Source organism: Chrysoperla carnea, chromosome 1, assembly GCF_905475395.1.
Source record: "Chrysoperla carnea chromosome 1, inChrCarn1.1, whole genome shotgun sequence".
Taxonomy (NCBI): Eukaryota; Metazoa; Arthropoda; class Insecta; order Neuroptera; family Chrysopidae; genus Chrysoperla; species Chrysoperla carnea.
Genome location: NC_058337.1, coordinates 116,796,757 through 116,812,594, shown reverse-complemented (window position 1 = coordinate 116,812,594; position 15,838 = coordinate 116,796,757). Strand labels below are relative to the sequence as shown.

Here is a 15,838-nt window from a genome sequence, read left to right as displayed (position 1 = left end):
ATTTTTAAATTATAGTATATCACTGCGAAAAAAATAGTTGGTAAAAGAAATATATGCTGCTTTATAGGCAATCTCCAAGAACCCGAAAAAATTGTTGTTAAAAGTTAATTATTTACATGAACATCTTGCCAAAAATAGGGTTCAATCGATGACGATTATATTTGTCTTCATTTGGAAAGCTCTTTGAATGACCTCATTAAAAGCTATATTCAGGAGTTCTTAAACAAGAAGCTTTCAAACAGATGGTGAGAGATTTTCTAATTCATGGATTCGAAAATACTGAAAGGTATGTAAAAACTAGTACTATTTGCCGAAAATTCGAGCAGCGGACGCATTATCATCATTGAAAATTTCGTTTGTAATTACGTACGCCAAAGTACGAATCGATTTTATCGGTATTTCTTCTATGCGTTATGCTCATCAGTCACGTAAACTAGCGAGCATGAGGCCTGCAAGTAGCCAAATAGTTGAAAAGATTTATGCTTCATTTCAACACCATCAATTGATTACCAGCAGTTCTTACGCGGGCACAATTCCCATCAGTTTCCGTTTTCAGCACCCTCAGAGATTCTTTTTTTATATCGTTTTAAAATACATATTTCGAAATCTCAGCATTTAATTTCATCTATAAATTATTACTTATAAAGATATTAAAAACTTTATACAAGAAAAAGTTTTAAAAATGTCCTTTTAAAACAGGCAGACTTGATACAGCAAAGCAAGAATAAAAAAGAACACAAAGATGAATTATTTCCATGAATGTTGGATAGATGAAGTAGAGAAACTATGGGAAACGATATCTGAACACATCATAAGTAACTATAAAGTATACAAGAGAGGAGTGACAGAGATTTTTAGTTTGCCAAAGAAAAACGTACGAACTTAAAGCCCACATACAACATTTACAATATAATTTATAACATAGTTTACGAAACACGACGGGACGATGTCTTTCCGAAGACGATATATATTTATTTATGACTAGCCGCTACCTGATTGCTTCGCTCAGAAAACCCAACTTCAAAAACACATACTATCATATTATATTCTTTACTTCTCTTATTGCCATTTATCCTGCCTTGGTTTTCGAAATATCGAAAGCCAAATAATTAAACAAAATTTTCAATTTTCGATAATTGGAAAATTATTCCAGTTATCGAAAATTTTATTCTTATTTTTCTTCTTATATTGTCAAGTTATAACATAGTTTGCCATCAAAATTGAAAAAATATATATTTCTTTAAATTTGTGTCCCCACTACCGTGCTCACACATCCTTAATTAGTCGTACACCACGGTTTTATTTTTGTTTTCAATAATTTATTAAGGTTTTAACTATAATTTAAATAGTTTTTTTTTTTTTTTTTTTTTTTTTTTTTATTTCCACCGACTAGTTTTGGAGAAATCTATGAAAACATTTCATCCATCTATCGTTTTACCGTATAAAAATGTTAAATTTGCCTACTTTTCAAATCATTTCAGAATTGATTTACTTAATACAACTTCATATAAAAAAAAATAAAGCTTTTTATTTAAAATTGCCTTGGTGCTCGTACATTCTTAAAACGAGACCAGTATGTATTCATGAGATACGCGAACAAACACACACACACAGACATACAACAGTTTTGTAATAGTAGTTAGAAGATATATTCTCTATGGAGTTTTTCCTTCGTCTACGACTCACAACAATATGTATAATAGGCGGGTAGACAGCGAATATATAGGACTTAATATATCATCTTCGTTTATTACTTGCATGTTTTAACATCGATCCTAATAATGTTCAAATATATTATTTGTACATTATGTTATAGTCATAAGTCACATTTTGAGTAACATTACAGGACCTTTTAATGATCTATATTCCTATTTACAGGGAGGAGATGCAAACAATTGTAATGTAACATTTTCTCTACCACTGTCTAGCTTGAGTAATGTACTCATCTGAGTCAGCCTGCCTTCTTTCCAACGGATCTTTCCAACATGAGGTGCGTGGACGTCAGAACACACCGTCTTTTCTTTAACAGTTCTAAATGATTCATGGAGTAGTGGAACACAACGGGCCGCATGGTCTAGGTGTGTCCTACCTCAGGAGAACCTCTCTTACCTAACATAACCCAACCGAATCTACAGGGATAATAATCACTATCAAACGTGAACGAAATGATAAAATTTAGATAAAAAGTTGCAAAAATGCATGGCTCTGGTGCACCAATCTTTTGCACATTCCGACGATCAGTGTTTTGCCTTTCTGAAATGTTCAGTGTATCTCCTGCCACGCTATAGCGGCAACTCTGAACCGTATAAATCTGAGAAATAATTGTTTAACTCTTGAATATAATCAATTTGCATAAATATGTTTGCAAAAAAATAAATCAGATACAGAAAATAGTTTCAAACAAAATTTTGATCATTTGAATGCCAATTCTAAATACATAATTATTTTTAGGTTGATAGGTTCTCGGTTAAATGGTGGTAAACTTCGTCGTTTCAAGTGGAACCCTGTTTTTTTGTAGATGATTCTTATTTTATAGGAGAAAAAGCGAAAAAGGCAAGATATTTTCATCGATTTCTTATGTGAGAACTATTGTTCGAAACTAAGGAAATTTTTAGAATGTAAGAAGTGCTTCTTATTAAAATACAAAATCATAGAGAATTTCTGTAATAATTTTTCTTAGTTTTTTTTCCAAATGTTAAGTTAAAAAAGCAGCCTGTATGTCTAGAACAGAAAAAATATATTCAACATACAGAATGTAACGGAATTTGCATAAAATTTTTCCCTTTTGTTCATATCCCTCAGAATTTTAATAGAAACTGACGTAAATTTCTCTTCCAAGGTGCTGGACTGTTAAAAATCGTATCTCTTGGAAACAGTATCTAAATAAGCACAGTTGAAAGAAACTGTGCTGTCGGGATCAAACACAACATAATTAAGACTTGCTTCAAAGCGAACGCTCAGAGAAAGTTACCGAATGTACCACTAAATGAGTATTTTAAATGTTGACGAAGCTCTCAAATTTTATTTAATGTAAAATTCTAACAAATTAAATGGCCGAAGGTCTGATAGAAGCTGCTTAGAGAATGAACATACAGGTTAATTGAAACATCACCGGTTACAGTTGCGCTAAAACGGGTGCTTCGATAATATAAATCAGGGAATTTTCGTAAGAGTTGATAAACAGTTACTGTCTGGAAATTCGAACACGTAAATTTTAATTACCTCCTTGCACTTCCCAGCAGGGAAGTACGTATTACTGAGAAATTCGTTTTTAAAATATTCACAAATATTTCGGGTAGATGTCATTGTTTCTTTATATTATTCCCTTCCGGATAATGGATAAAACTTCTAAAATCAATATTAATAATTTTAATTTTCAGCATATACCTTCGTTACACTCCGTATTTTTAATAAGTCTTTTAACATGTGAATTAAGAAAGAGATATAAAGAATATTACTTTTGATATAATAAATAATGTTGTTTAATTACTTGATAGTGTACAATTTTAAAAGATACAACTTTTTTCTTTTTATTAATTTTTGTTTAATCTGCAATAGATATTATACGTACAACAAATATGGTAAGTATAAGCTTTCTTAGTTTAGGAGCTGATATTAATTTGTATGTAAAAATTCTAAAAGTCTGATAGTTGGTGATAAAACAAGATTTTATAAGACAAGATTATTTTCTCTACATTTAGCTGAGAAACTGTCCGGAAGGGTATAAATTGTCGCTCGCTTTGCTGGGAAATTTCTCCTTTAAAAACAAAGACTATCACGTTATACCTATTATTTATTCTCCCATTTGTTCACAATTTTATGGATTTTAATTTTTTTAATGACACTCGCTGACATTGTTACTGTCTATAGGTCCAATCATTAAATAAACCGGATTTTTATACTTTTTGGGTCAAAATTACCCCTCACCGAGTCTCATCAAATTCCAAAACAAAATTTTTTTTGCGTTTTTCTCGATTTGTTTAAAGGCGTACCCTTTCAAAAAATTGCAAAAATGGAAACATTTTTTTTATACCCAATTTCGATATAACTCAGTATATAAGGTAATTTTGACCCAAAAAGTACAAAAATCGGGTTTATTTGATGACTGGTCGAATAATTTTTGAGATACAGACAAAAATTGATCCAAATATTGCGATATCTCTGAAACTCTGCATCCAATCATTAAATTAACCGGATTTTTATACTTTTTGGATCAAAATTTCCCCATCCACAGAGTTGCATCAAATTCCAAAACAAAATTTTTTTTGCGTTTTTATCGATTTTTTAAAGGGCTTAAAAAAATTGCAAAAAATCGAGACATTTTTTTTATATCCAATTTCGATAAAACTCAGTATATAAGGTAATTTTGACCAAAAAAGTACGAAAAATTTTAGAGATACGGACTAAAATCGAACCAAGCATTGCGATATCTCTGAAATTCCGCATTGTAACTTATTATAGGTGAAATAATTTTCAAAATTGGTTAAGTAGTTAATGTAATGAACGCAAGTTCGAAAAATTTTGAGATCAAATAAAAAAACTTGTAATCATACACTAATAATAAAATTATTTTTTATTTTTTTAATTATTTATTGTAATTTTACCGTTTCTTTCTATTTGTTTAAATAAAAATATATATGCCAGCTCCTGAACTATTATTTGTATGGTAAAATAAATGTCTTTAATAAAGACATATATTCAAGAAAATTAGTATATGATGATGATAATAATATGTGTTGCATGCATCTTTTATAAAATGCATTTTGCACATCGTGAATTTTCTTTATATACATTAAATTTTCAGTAATAGTGAATAATGTTAGATATACATACAGACTTTAAAGTAAGTACTTTGTGTGTATATTAAAATTTATGCAGTAAACTTTGGTTAAATGACTGTAAATCATGCTGAATAAATTACTACAAAGCAGAAAAACTGTATATATTAATAGATCTTTTTACATTTTAATCCTAATAGCTTCGTCTTCAATGAATCATCATTTTATGGTCTGGATTTTGCGAGAAAATCTTTAATTATTTTAATACATTTTAAGATTGGTTAAAAGAACATTAATGGGACCAACAATATTGATCGTTATAACCGATAGATGGATAAACGATATACAGGGTGGGTCTAATAGCTCGGATTGTAGTTTACCCATCTAAATATAACTTAAACAAGTGAAAACAAACAATTGACTGAGATAATTGTTGAAATACCATGCAAAGACAGTGTTGACTACTCTATCACATTATACATATATACATGTCACACATACATAACTGATATTTCCATATAATACATACTATACAATTTACGCCTTCTTTGCGCCCTCACGGGTAAACAGTGATATTTACGAAAAAATGTTTCAAACAAAAGATAGTTATTTTTTAAAGGCATATTTTTTACATTTAAACTTTTGTTCTATCTCCAATGGTTTATAAGATGGGTCCTACGGACCCAAGACCCAATTGACCTATGTTGCTCATTTACGAACTCGACCTCACTTTTTCCGTCCTGAGTAAGCTGTAAAAATTTCAGCTTGATATCTTTTTTCGTCTTTGAGTTATCATGCCCACAGGCGGACGGACAGACGGACAACCGGAAATATTAGGTGATTTTATGAACACCTATACCAAAATTTTGTGCGTAGCATCAATATTTTTAAGCGTTACATACTTGGGACTAAACTTAATATACCTTGCATATTACATATATGTATGGTATAACAAAAATTATAGAGGTTGATAGGGGATTTCATGCTCTGGCATCAGATTGGACCTAATTCTTCGGGTTTCTTTAATAGCAAGTTTAAATCCTAAATGGTAAGAGATAGGATAGCTCGTTAAATTAGAAAGTTGATCCTCAAAAAAATATTAGCATTTATCATCTTAACCATTTTTCAAAAATTGTCAGCTTTCGGAGGAAATGCGACTTAAAAATATATCATCATTGCATTTAATCGAAAGAAAACACGGTAACAAGGGAAATATGCTTTAACGAAAAGTTATCAAGGGCAATAGAGGTCATTCGCTTGTGTCCATGAATTTAACCTACAATTATCGATAAACATAAAGCGTATTTTCTTTCGATTAAAAGGGAATAATATGACTTATTTTTAAGTCGTATTTTCTCCGAAAGCTAACGTTTTTCAAAAAAATGTTTAAAAAAGAAAATTGTAAGTTTTTTTTATGATTATTTCTAATTTAAAGTGTTATTATGTCTCTTACTCAAGAGATAATGTAAATTACAAATATGTCCTATAGACAGATTGTGAACAAAAAAAGAAAAACGGATTCCAAAAGCATCTGTCTGTGGATGAAAATGAGTATAAAAATGCTTCATCATAAAACTATGTTAACACTTAATTTTGAAATAGGTTTTTGTCCTTTGTTGAAAATTTATTTATATTTAACTTTCTTTTACAAAAAATTCAGGGTAATTAAACTTTGTATAAAGTCAGTTTGTATAACATAAAGAATATATAGCGCCCTTGTACTATTTATAAAATAAAATTTATCTTAAAAGAAAAGGTGTTAACTAGAATAAAACATTATTATCTTTTAACGCCCATTAACCACATAAGCTAGCTGGTTAATAGTCCGGAGGTTTATGTAGAGGTTTTACTGTAACCGTACAAATATGGACATGATTTGCAAAAGATGTGTTCAATAAATACGGGAATTATTATTAGAAATTGGTATAAATTAAATTTTTTAAATATTGGAGTTGATGATTAAATTTTTTTATCACGTCAGGTGAAGAATTCTCACTTCTCGGACAAAAAATTGAAGTAGGTTTTTGAAAATCTTTAAGTAAGAAAAATATGAACGTTTACAATATTGCTATAGAGACTACATATAAAACACTGTTTTGTAAGAAAGAGGCAGGCAACAATATTTGAATGCTTAGCTTCTTCATTCATTTTTAGGCCGCGAGATAGCTTAAATTAATTACGCGCATTGATTATTGAGCTTAGAAAAGCAGTATAGTACAAAGCCTTTTCGATTTGTCCATAAAATTGGTTCTTGTAAGGTAAGATTGCAAATGTTGAGTTTTCCAGAGATAATTTTTTCCAAAACGAAATTTTTTAAATAATTGGTATTGGTATTTTTAACAATTATTTTTAACAAAGATTCAGGCTCAAAACATGTAGATTTTTTCAAATTTTCTCGAAAACGATGCTCATTTTTTAGATGACATCGCTACGTGATTAGTTATTCGCTACGTGATTACCTATTTTTGTACCAATTGGATTTATCTTTCTTATGATAAAGTCCCCGAACTATTAGCTAGGCACAATAAGATATTACGAAACACATATATTCTCTTAATAATATTATGTGTATAAAATATAAGTATATATGACAAGTATTAAGTACCGGATTCTTATATACCAACACCGGATATTTCAAAAATGAATAATGCGTTTAAAATTACATTTAATATCATAAATTCATATATTACCCAAGAAATTGTCTTATAATACTGCAGCAGCGTTCTTCTTATGTGTATTGTTTATCATTTTGCAGAAGTCATAAAGTGTTTATGATAATAATCCAATCTTATTCTGTTAATATATAATATTAAAGTTCGATTTCTTCACAGTCTGTTAAACTACGGTTAGTTTAGTTTAAAATAATATGAAGATTCTTTATTTACTGTATTTATGATTTAAGCAAATCTCTAGCTTATAATTTTTGAAAGTTAAAATTGTACCCATGGAAACTATCGGTAAAGTGAAATAATTTACGAAACTTAAAAGAACCTCGACAAATGCAGATTTTTTGTTGTAAATTTCTCAAACTAAACTCATTTTCTTAGAACATAGTCACTCGATCAAATTACCTTTCAAACTAAAAAAAAATTTAATTGGTTGTTTAGATGCCACGGACACAAACACACACACAGCGATTAAACTTATAAAATCCCTCTTTTTGCGTCAAGCGTTAAAAACCGATATTTAATAGTCACTTTGCAATTCGCGATGTAGAAGTTAAACAACTCACCCCAAGAATGGAACGTTTGGACTATGGAATGTGTTAAATTGGGTTTAGCTAAAATTTTGGAGGAGGTAATTTTTTCAAAATTTGAGCCGTGCGTAAGTATTAATTCATATTCCGAGATCCAAATATTTCTTTTGAGTTTGTTGGTAATGCTGATGATCAAATTTTACCAGAAATTCGCTGAAAACAAGGCAAGGAAATTTTTAGAGTCAGTATCAGTACTACTCACATAAGTTAAGACACAAAGAAAATTTGAAATTTTAAGTAGAAAATCGATGAAAACATAAAATTCACCCATACATTTTTTACTTTAAATTTAAATAAATATTTTGAAATGAATTTTATTATGATATACAACCACATACACGAACCAAAACCGAAATTATTTAAATAAAAGTGTCTGAAAAGTGGTTTTCTGTATGATGCCCTTGACATGTGGATGGACACATTGCGGCTACAAACATACAATGAATACACCATATTCTATATATATAGAGAAAATAATAATAATTTCCATTGAATTTTCCTGGGGATGTATGTTATGTTACAACATTGGATTATATTTGAAAATGTGAACACCAATACAATAGAAATTTACTAGAATGGGATAAATGTTATTAAACTCAGTAATTAAAACTATAAATAGAGTATTTAGTGTATTACACACAGTTTTTCTTTCTCTAATAATCGGTCGTGGATCGTTAAAATCTTCCATTGCATCAACCACTTTAATTAAGTAATAAATTATATATGGAGTAATGTATTGGCTAGGGGCCCCGGCGGAAGATCAAATGAGAAAAAGACAAATTTAGAAGTCAACTGTTTATGGGAAGGCCCCAAGTTGATTTACGAGGGGGTGCAAAACGTCATAGAATGGGCTCTATAGTGTGTCCTTCGTGAAGAGCCAATATAACCTAATATGTTGGGGTAAGGGTACCAGCGAAAGATCAAAAGAAATAAAGGCAAAGAAGAAAGGCAAAGACAAGGACAAAGGCGCCAAGAAGAAAGACAATTTTTTATGAGAAGGACCCCAAGTTGATTTACGCAGACTGAAAAAACGGTGCCGTCTGATTTTCACATTTCCTAGGGGCTTCGAACAATTTCATTGCATTTATTTGATATTTCTTTAACTGGAATACTCTAAAAAAAGATTGAAAGCTCTTTTTTCGATAGACATCTCAATCTTTCTTAAAAGCTAATCATTCGATTGATCTTTTAAAGACATATTAGACATATCAAGAAAACTTCTTTAAAGTGATGCAAATAGAAACATATATCGAAAGTTTCGTCAATTTTTCTCAAAATTGACCTAAGTTGGTGGTTCTGGTTTAAATAAATTATAAATTAAAAATTTTTCCTCGCTTGCTTTAATAATATATTGATAAAAAAATTTAAATTAAATTAAATCCAGTGTCCATATATCATTTTCAAAAAACAAATTAATAAAGCTTAAATTGTATCCTACCAAAATAAATTATGATTATTTGATTAAATCAACCAGGGGGGCAAACATCTTTTGGGTGAAGAGTTGCTAAAAAAAATTAAAAATAAATTTAAAAATTTTAATTTAAAAAAAAAGAGTAATGCTGAAATAATTATATAACATTTTGAAATTTATAATTTGAAATGGCAAAGTTCCGTGAATATGCCAAGGAAGATCCGGGAATGTTTAGTGATGGTCATGCTATTGAACGTGTCGGCTATTTTACATATCCACCAGGACTATCTCCATTAGAAAAAAGAGTACCTAAAGCTGATAAGAATAAGCCTGAAAATTCCCGATTTCGTGGAACACAATTTATTACAAGTGGTTTAAAAACAAAAGATGGAACATGTGACGCCTATTTTGAAAAAAGTTTTCATCGTATTTTTGAAAAGGAAGCAATTTCAAAGCCACCGAAGAAAAGCCAAAAGAAAAAACAGTGGGAAAAATCTAACTGATATTGAAGTTATCATGTAAAGGAATTTCACGAATCCTTAGAATATCTTTTATAGTGAATAATGACCCATAACACACTGCTTTTCACTGCAAAATAAAGGCTTTATAATAAGGAAATTCTCAAAAAGGAAGCACGAAAATTGTCGGGAAATAGGAACATGCACTTACTTTTTTTTCTAAAACCTTTGACAAAAATTAAAGTAATATCTACCTTTCCCACAGTTTCTGTAAAGACGTTTCGGTAAAAACGGATTCCCGTAAAAAGATGGTTTAGTGAGATTTCTCTATATAATAACTCTAGAAAACTAAAGTAAAAGAGGATTAATTTTAATATTTGAAATGTTTTCTAGGCCTTTCATACCAATAGTACCTACAGGCCCATCCAAATTACATTCCACTCCTGGTGACGGCTTTGGATGTTTTTCAACATACAGTTATTTTTCATTCGTTAGATCAAAAAAACAATACAAAAAAAAATCAAAAGTTGCAGCGGCAACTTTTAATGTGGGATACCCTGGATATATCAACCCATATCCACCAGCAATGTAATATAAATTAAAATCAAATAAACATTTGTATGGTCGCTTTTGAAACGAAGTATCAAAACATGAAAAAAATTTAATTCGTTTCAGAATATCGCGGCTCATATAAATGTTTCACTGAGAATGAGAAATAAAAATATTTTACTTTTTCTACAATTTTTTGTTCTAGTGATCCACGATTAAAAACTAAACTTTTAAAAGAACAGAAAAAGAAAAAGAAACCACTTGTATATTTAACTTTAAATCATAAAACTGCCGATTATTTTAATCCGAATCCTTATTTTACTGAAACGCCTAAAGCTACTTATAAACCTCCAAAAGAAGAAAAGGCAAAGCAGGCTGCAATACCATGGATGCCTGTTGGAGAACCAAAAGAGGTAACTGAGAGAAATATACAGGGTGTTCTAGAAGTAACGGACGCCCTTATTACGTTATTTAGAAAAAAAATTCTAAAAGACAAAAATTGTTCTTCCATTTTTTGATTCGACTTATACCCGTTCTTTCTACGTACGTATGCATACGTACACGCCAGCGTAACGATGAGGTTCTCGCGTCTCAGTCATGAGATTTCTTACTACCCCCTCCCCCGTCCTTCACTGTGTTGTCGCTGTAGCGTGCTTCTGAGAAAAACAAATATCTGTTAATTAATATGTTAAATTTAGGTAATATGCCAAAAAGGCATTGTGTATTCACAAACAATAGAATTCGTAATATGATATTAATCAATAGCAAATTCATAAGATTCAGAGCAATTTTAAAAAAGAATTTTGTGTAATTAAGGTATTTCCAGCATGGTATTTGCAGTTTCTATGTTAAAGCAATGGTACAATTTTTTTTTCGACAGAATTTAACGAAACATTAAATTTAAGAATTTAATAATGCTTACTATTAATTCCCAAAGTTTCAGAAATTTTGACCGTTTAAAATGGGAAATAATTATGCCAACGTCCCAATTTCGATCAATTTACGTCAAAATTAATATCTCGAAAGTAAAAATTAATTTCTAAATTTTTTTTTTAGAATTTTATTGTATAAACATTTTTTTCTACTTTTTCTTCAATATATAATAATATCATAAAAAATAGTTGGAGAGACCGGACATTTTACATGCTTTAAATGGGACATGACCCTCAAAATCGCGAACTTTGTCTTTAAATATCTCGCGATCTAAACGGTCAAAAATTATGAAATTTTAGGAATTCATAAATAAAGCTATTATAAACCCGAGAAAAAAAATTCGGCCAAATCTGTCGAAAAGTGATTTCATGCTGGTACTACCTTAATGACTCAAATTCGTACATTTGATGTTTAGCCATTGGAAAGTCAGTTTAAAGACGTCATATAGCCTCAAAATTAAACAAAAAATCACTATATTCACTTTGTTGTATGACTATGACTTGCTGTATGTTTTTATTTCTAAATTTTAAAGAATGTGACGGTGTCCTCATAACCTTAAAATATTTTATTGCATCTATTTCAAATTTTTATTTATAGATTGGGGGTGGAAAATTTGGTACATTTGATGTATATCCTGATTATTTTTCACCACGCTTAAAAAAAGTGAAAAAACAAAAAAAGGGTCAAACTACATATGGTCCTCAAGTTTGGGCAGAAACTATTTCTACATTTACACCAAGTGTATCACAAAAAGTGATCGATATGCAATGCAATCAAGTAACATATAGAGATTATAAACCTACGCATGTATCCAGATATCTTCCAGATCTGTAGCGAGATATATGTAACCAGACATTTTTGAAGGTTTCAAGGTGTATACTGCAGTTAAATGTTGGAATTGTTTTAAAATGTAATATGAATTTCAATAAAAAAAAAGTGTGCAACAGATTAATTCCCTAATGAAATTTTTCCTTCAGGAATGTAATAACAAGGTTTTATATAATAATCCAAAATTCTGTTGCATGCCCGCGACACGGGAGTGTCCTTCTTTTTTAATATCACTGGAATTTTACACAATTTATAGAAAATTTATTTCGTTTTTTAAAATTATCGCATTGCCAGTCAGGTATATTTTAAAACATATTTGAAGGGAAAGGCTTATTACGCCTTTTTCAAATTTCCCGGAACAAATAACTTTTTCTGTGATCAATATTTCTAACTTTAAACACATGTTACCCTTCGTATACGATACCGGATGTTTATTTTAAACAACTGCTGTGATAGAACAATTAATATTTCGAAAAACTTCCTTTAAAAAGTTGGAATTGATTTTGAAATAATCTTTACAATTTTTTATATAGTTATCTTTCAGTATTTGCATGCAAATTGAGACGAGCTTGGTAAGATGACGTGTCCCAGTTTTATGTAGATAAACGTTAAACGTGGGCTACGCCGGTGTTTTCTGTATAGTGAGAATTAGTCTCCGAGGTACCTGGTGCTCAGGGTATCAAGTTTAACCTGGTACTTGGTCCCACTGTCACGATATTCGTGTTCAGCGATCCCAAAAACCCCCGTGTAACAAGTTTGGAATCATTTTCATCACTATTAACCGAATTGTGAATTTAGCTTATCTACGATTAATTTAAAATGCAATTATAAAATTCATATTATTTATGCAAATTGCATATTTTTAATAAATTATAAATCAATTTAGGTCACAAAATTTTCTGATGCTCTAACGAATCGAATGCCGAAAACCGCATTCAAATCCAACTTAATGATTAAATTTTTCGAACTACGTTGCTTCGATTCCATGACTAATATAGAGAATACACCATACATAAACCTACGTTACAAACTGAGCTCCATCTACAAGGAAGGGCGTCACCTCACCAAACTGAGTCCCAATTTATAGAAATACCTATCGAAATTTTCTTGAAAATACCTTTCTAAAATTTTGTATTTTATCATAATTTTATTAAAATAATTATTTCGTGTCACTTACTAAACGGCAAATGGAAATTTTAGATAATATGTAAGTACTTTTTTGCATCAGTGTCGTAGCATGAGTTTTTTTCTGACATTTAATAGAAAAACGAGAAAATAAAGATTTATCGTTAAATAAAAACGAAATTTTTGAAACAATTCTATTTTTTTTAGTATTACATTTCATTACTCAGTCTTCTATTTTAATAACGATTACCTGGTTTTTGTCTGATAAGGTAACATCATATTATGCCAAATTATTGATTCAATTTGTCTACTTAATTAAATTTTGGAAAATTTCAGAGGTAGATAAAGCTTATTTTGATATTCACTGTCTTTCATATAGCATTCAATGTACATATATACATTTGGGGAAACCTTATGTTTCCATGTGCCTAATTTCCGTTTAGCAATATTTAACTAAATGAAATAAGCTCCACAAACAATTTTTTTGGAAAATTATTTAATTGTTTTTAAAATATGTGCCGTGTTTAAAAATAAGTAATACTAGTTTACAATCACTTATTATTTCTTTACTTCTCTTGAGAATAAGAATCCTTCAATAATCTTCTCCGAAATTACGCCACTGGGGAAAATTTTGATGAAAATTATCATAGCAAATATGATTATTACAATATCCAACAAACTTTCAAGCTGCAAACAGTATGTAGATATATTTAATGTCGTAATACCTTTTTGTATACCTACAAATGTGAATGTATATTGTATATATATGGTGGCTCCGGTCATTTATTGGTGACAAGGTTCGTATTTCTCTTGAAAATGTTGAAAATATCTCTTTTATACTGTACACATGTGTGACGAACGAACTGGCAATAGTAAAGGTACTTATTTTCCGGTTACATTAACTATAATTATTGTTATTATCCGTAATAAAGATCTTTTTCCTGCATATATGATAAATGTAATTATTTCATTTTATCGTTGTGCAAATTGTAATTTTGAGGAATAGTCCACAGGCTCACACCCAAAAAACTTACTGATTTTGTTATTTATGTTCTTACGATTAGCAATATTTGCAGTTTTATATATATTAGTTTAAATTGGTAGCGTTCTTTTATCCTGGGCTCCGAAATATATTCGTTTTTTTCTTATTCTAACAGAACGATAATTCAATAACAAATGGAAAATCATTTTTACCTTAACCTCATATCGTTTGATTCCCGTTCATTTCAGTTGTAATTAACAGAACTTATTTAAAAAAAAATTCCATATAATTGAATCTACATGTATAACTTACTAAATTCAAGGCAAATGGGCTAAGTTCCTACGGTTCCTACCATATAAAATAAAAATAGGAATGTAATTTCCCTGTGATTGTTCATTGGGTTTGAAGGGCGGAAGCAAAATACCAAAAGCACTTACTGTATAAAAATTAACAGGAAAATCGAAATTATTTATTCTTAAAGAATATCTGTTTTTATTCTGTTTTTATGTGTAAGTCTTATGTATGTAAGAAACGAGTTTTATTTAAAAAAAAAAAAAAAAAAAAAAAAAAAACATAGGAATTGAAACTCCCTAAGTAACTGATATTGACATTTCATAAACTTTTATCGAAATATATAAAAACTGTAATATTCACTATGAATTTAATGTAAATCCATACGAATACTCTATACAATGAGAACTTTCACATACGATTGTATACCGTATGTCTCTTGAAAAATTGTTTTTAATTTTACCAATCATTCTACAGATAATAAATAGCTACTGACAGGAAAGAAGTCACTCCGATTTTGGTTTTGATTAAAAAAGGGGAAGAGTCATTACCTTTTCTGAATTGAAAAATATCAGAAGATGCTTAGAAGGGCCAGTATTGAGACCATTATTGTTCTGAATAAAGTCATATAAATATTTAATAATTCATAAATACTTAACTACTCGAACTTTATAAAGTTTAAAGAAGTAGTTACAACACTTTTAAGATTTACTTTTGAAACACACGGGCATTCCAAAGAATTGTGAAACCAACGAGCTCGATAAAAATGACACTAGGCATCCAAGAGTTCCTTTTGCAAACTTCAAGCTGCTTCTGAATGAGAAAATCTTAAAAAAAGCCAATTTTAAAGGACGAGTGTTATTGCAGTATTGCAAGATAGGTCGGAGTACAATTGTAGGCTTTTCAAACCGATTGTACAGGACACTGGCTAGGCGGCAGTCTCACTGGATGACTGCGCCTACCAGTACAATACGATTATTGCAGGATCTGTCATAATGAGGAGGAAGACAAAACGATATCTCATCTTCTCTGTCACTTTCAAGTTCTTGTCAGGAGGAGATAGACTCCTGACAAGAGTTTTGAGTCAGCCTTTCTTTGACAGCCTGTCCGATCTAAAGTTGACGTCAAAGCACTCTTGCTATTCTTAAACAGCTCCAAATGGTTCGTGTAGTAGTAGCTGGGCATGAGTCAACCTTCCTATAGGTATTTTAGCAGACTTTATGGTCA

The 15,838-nt window shown here is 30.1% G+C and overlaps 1 protein-coding gene across 1 annotated transcript; it reads left to right on the top strand.

Annotated features, from left to right (window-relative positions):
• Positions 1–9,606: 9,606 nt before the first annotated feature.
• LOC123305917 (UPF0602 protein C4orf47 homolog) lies at positions 9,607–12,322 on the top strand. The gene is made up of 4 exons (XM_044887754.1): positions 9,607–9,929; positions 10,297–10,491; positions 10,658–10,865; positions 11,983–12,322. Exons 1-4 carry the CDS (start codon positions 9,634–9,636, stop codon positions 12,217–12,219), a joined length of 936 nt encoding a protein of 311 aa, XP_044743689.1. The 5' UTR covers positions 9,607–9,633; the 3' UTR covers positions 12,220–12,322.
• Positions 12,323–15,838: the final 3,516 nt, after the last annotated feature.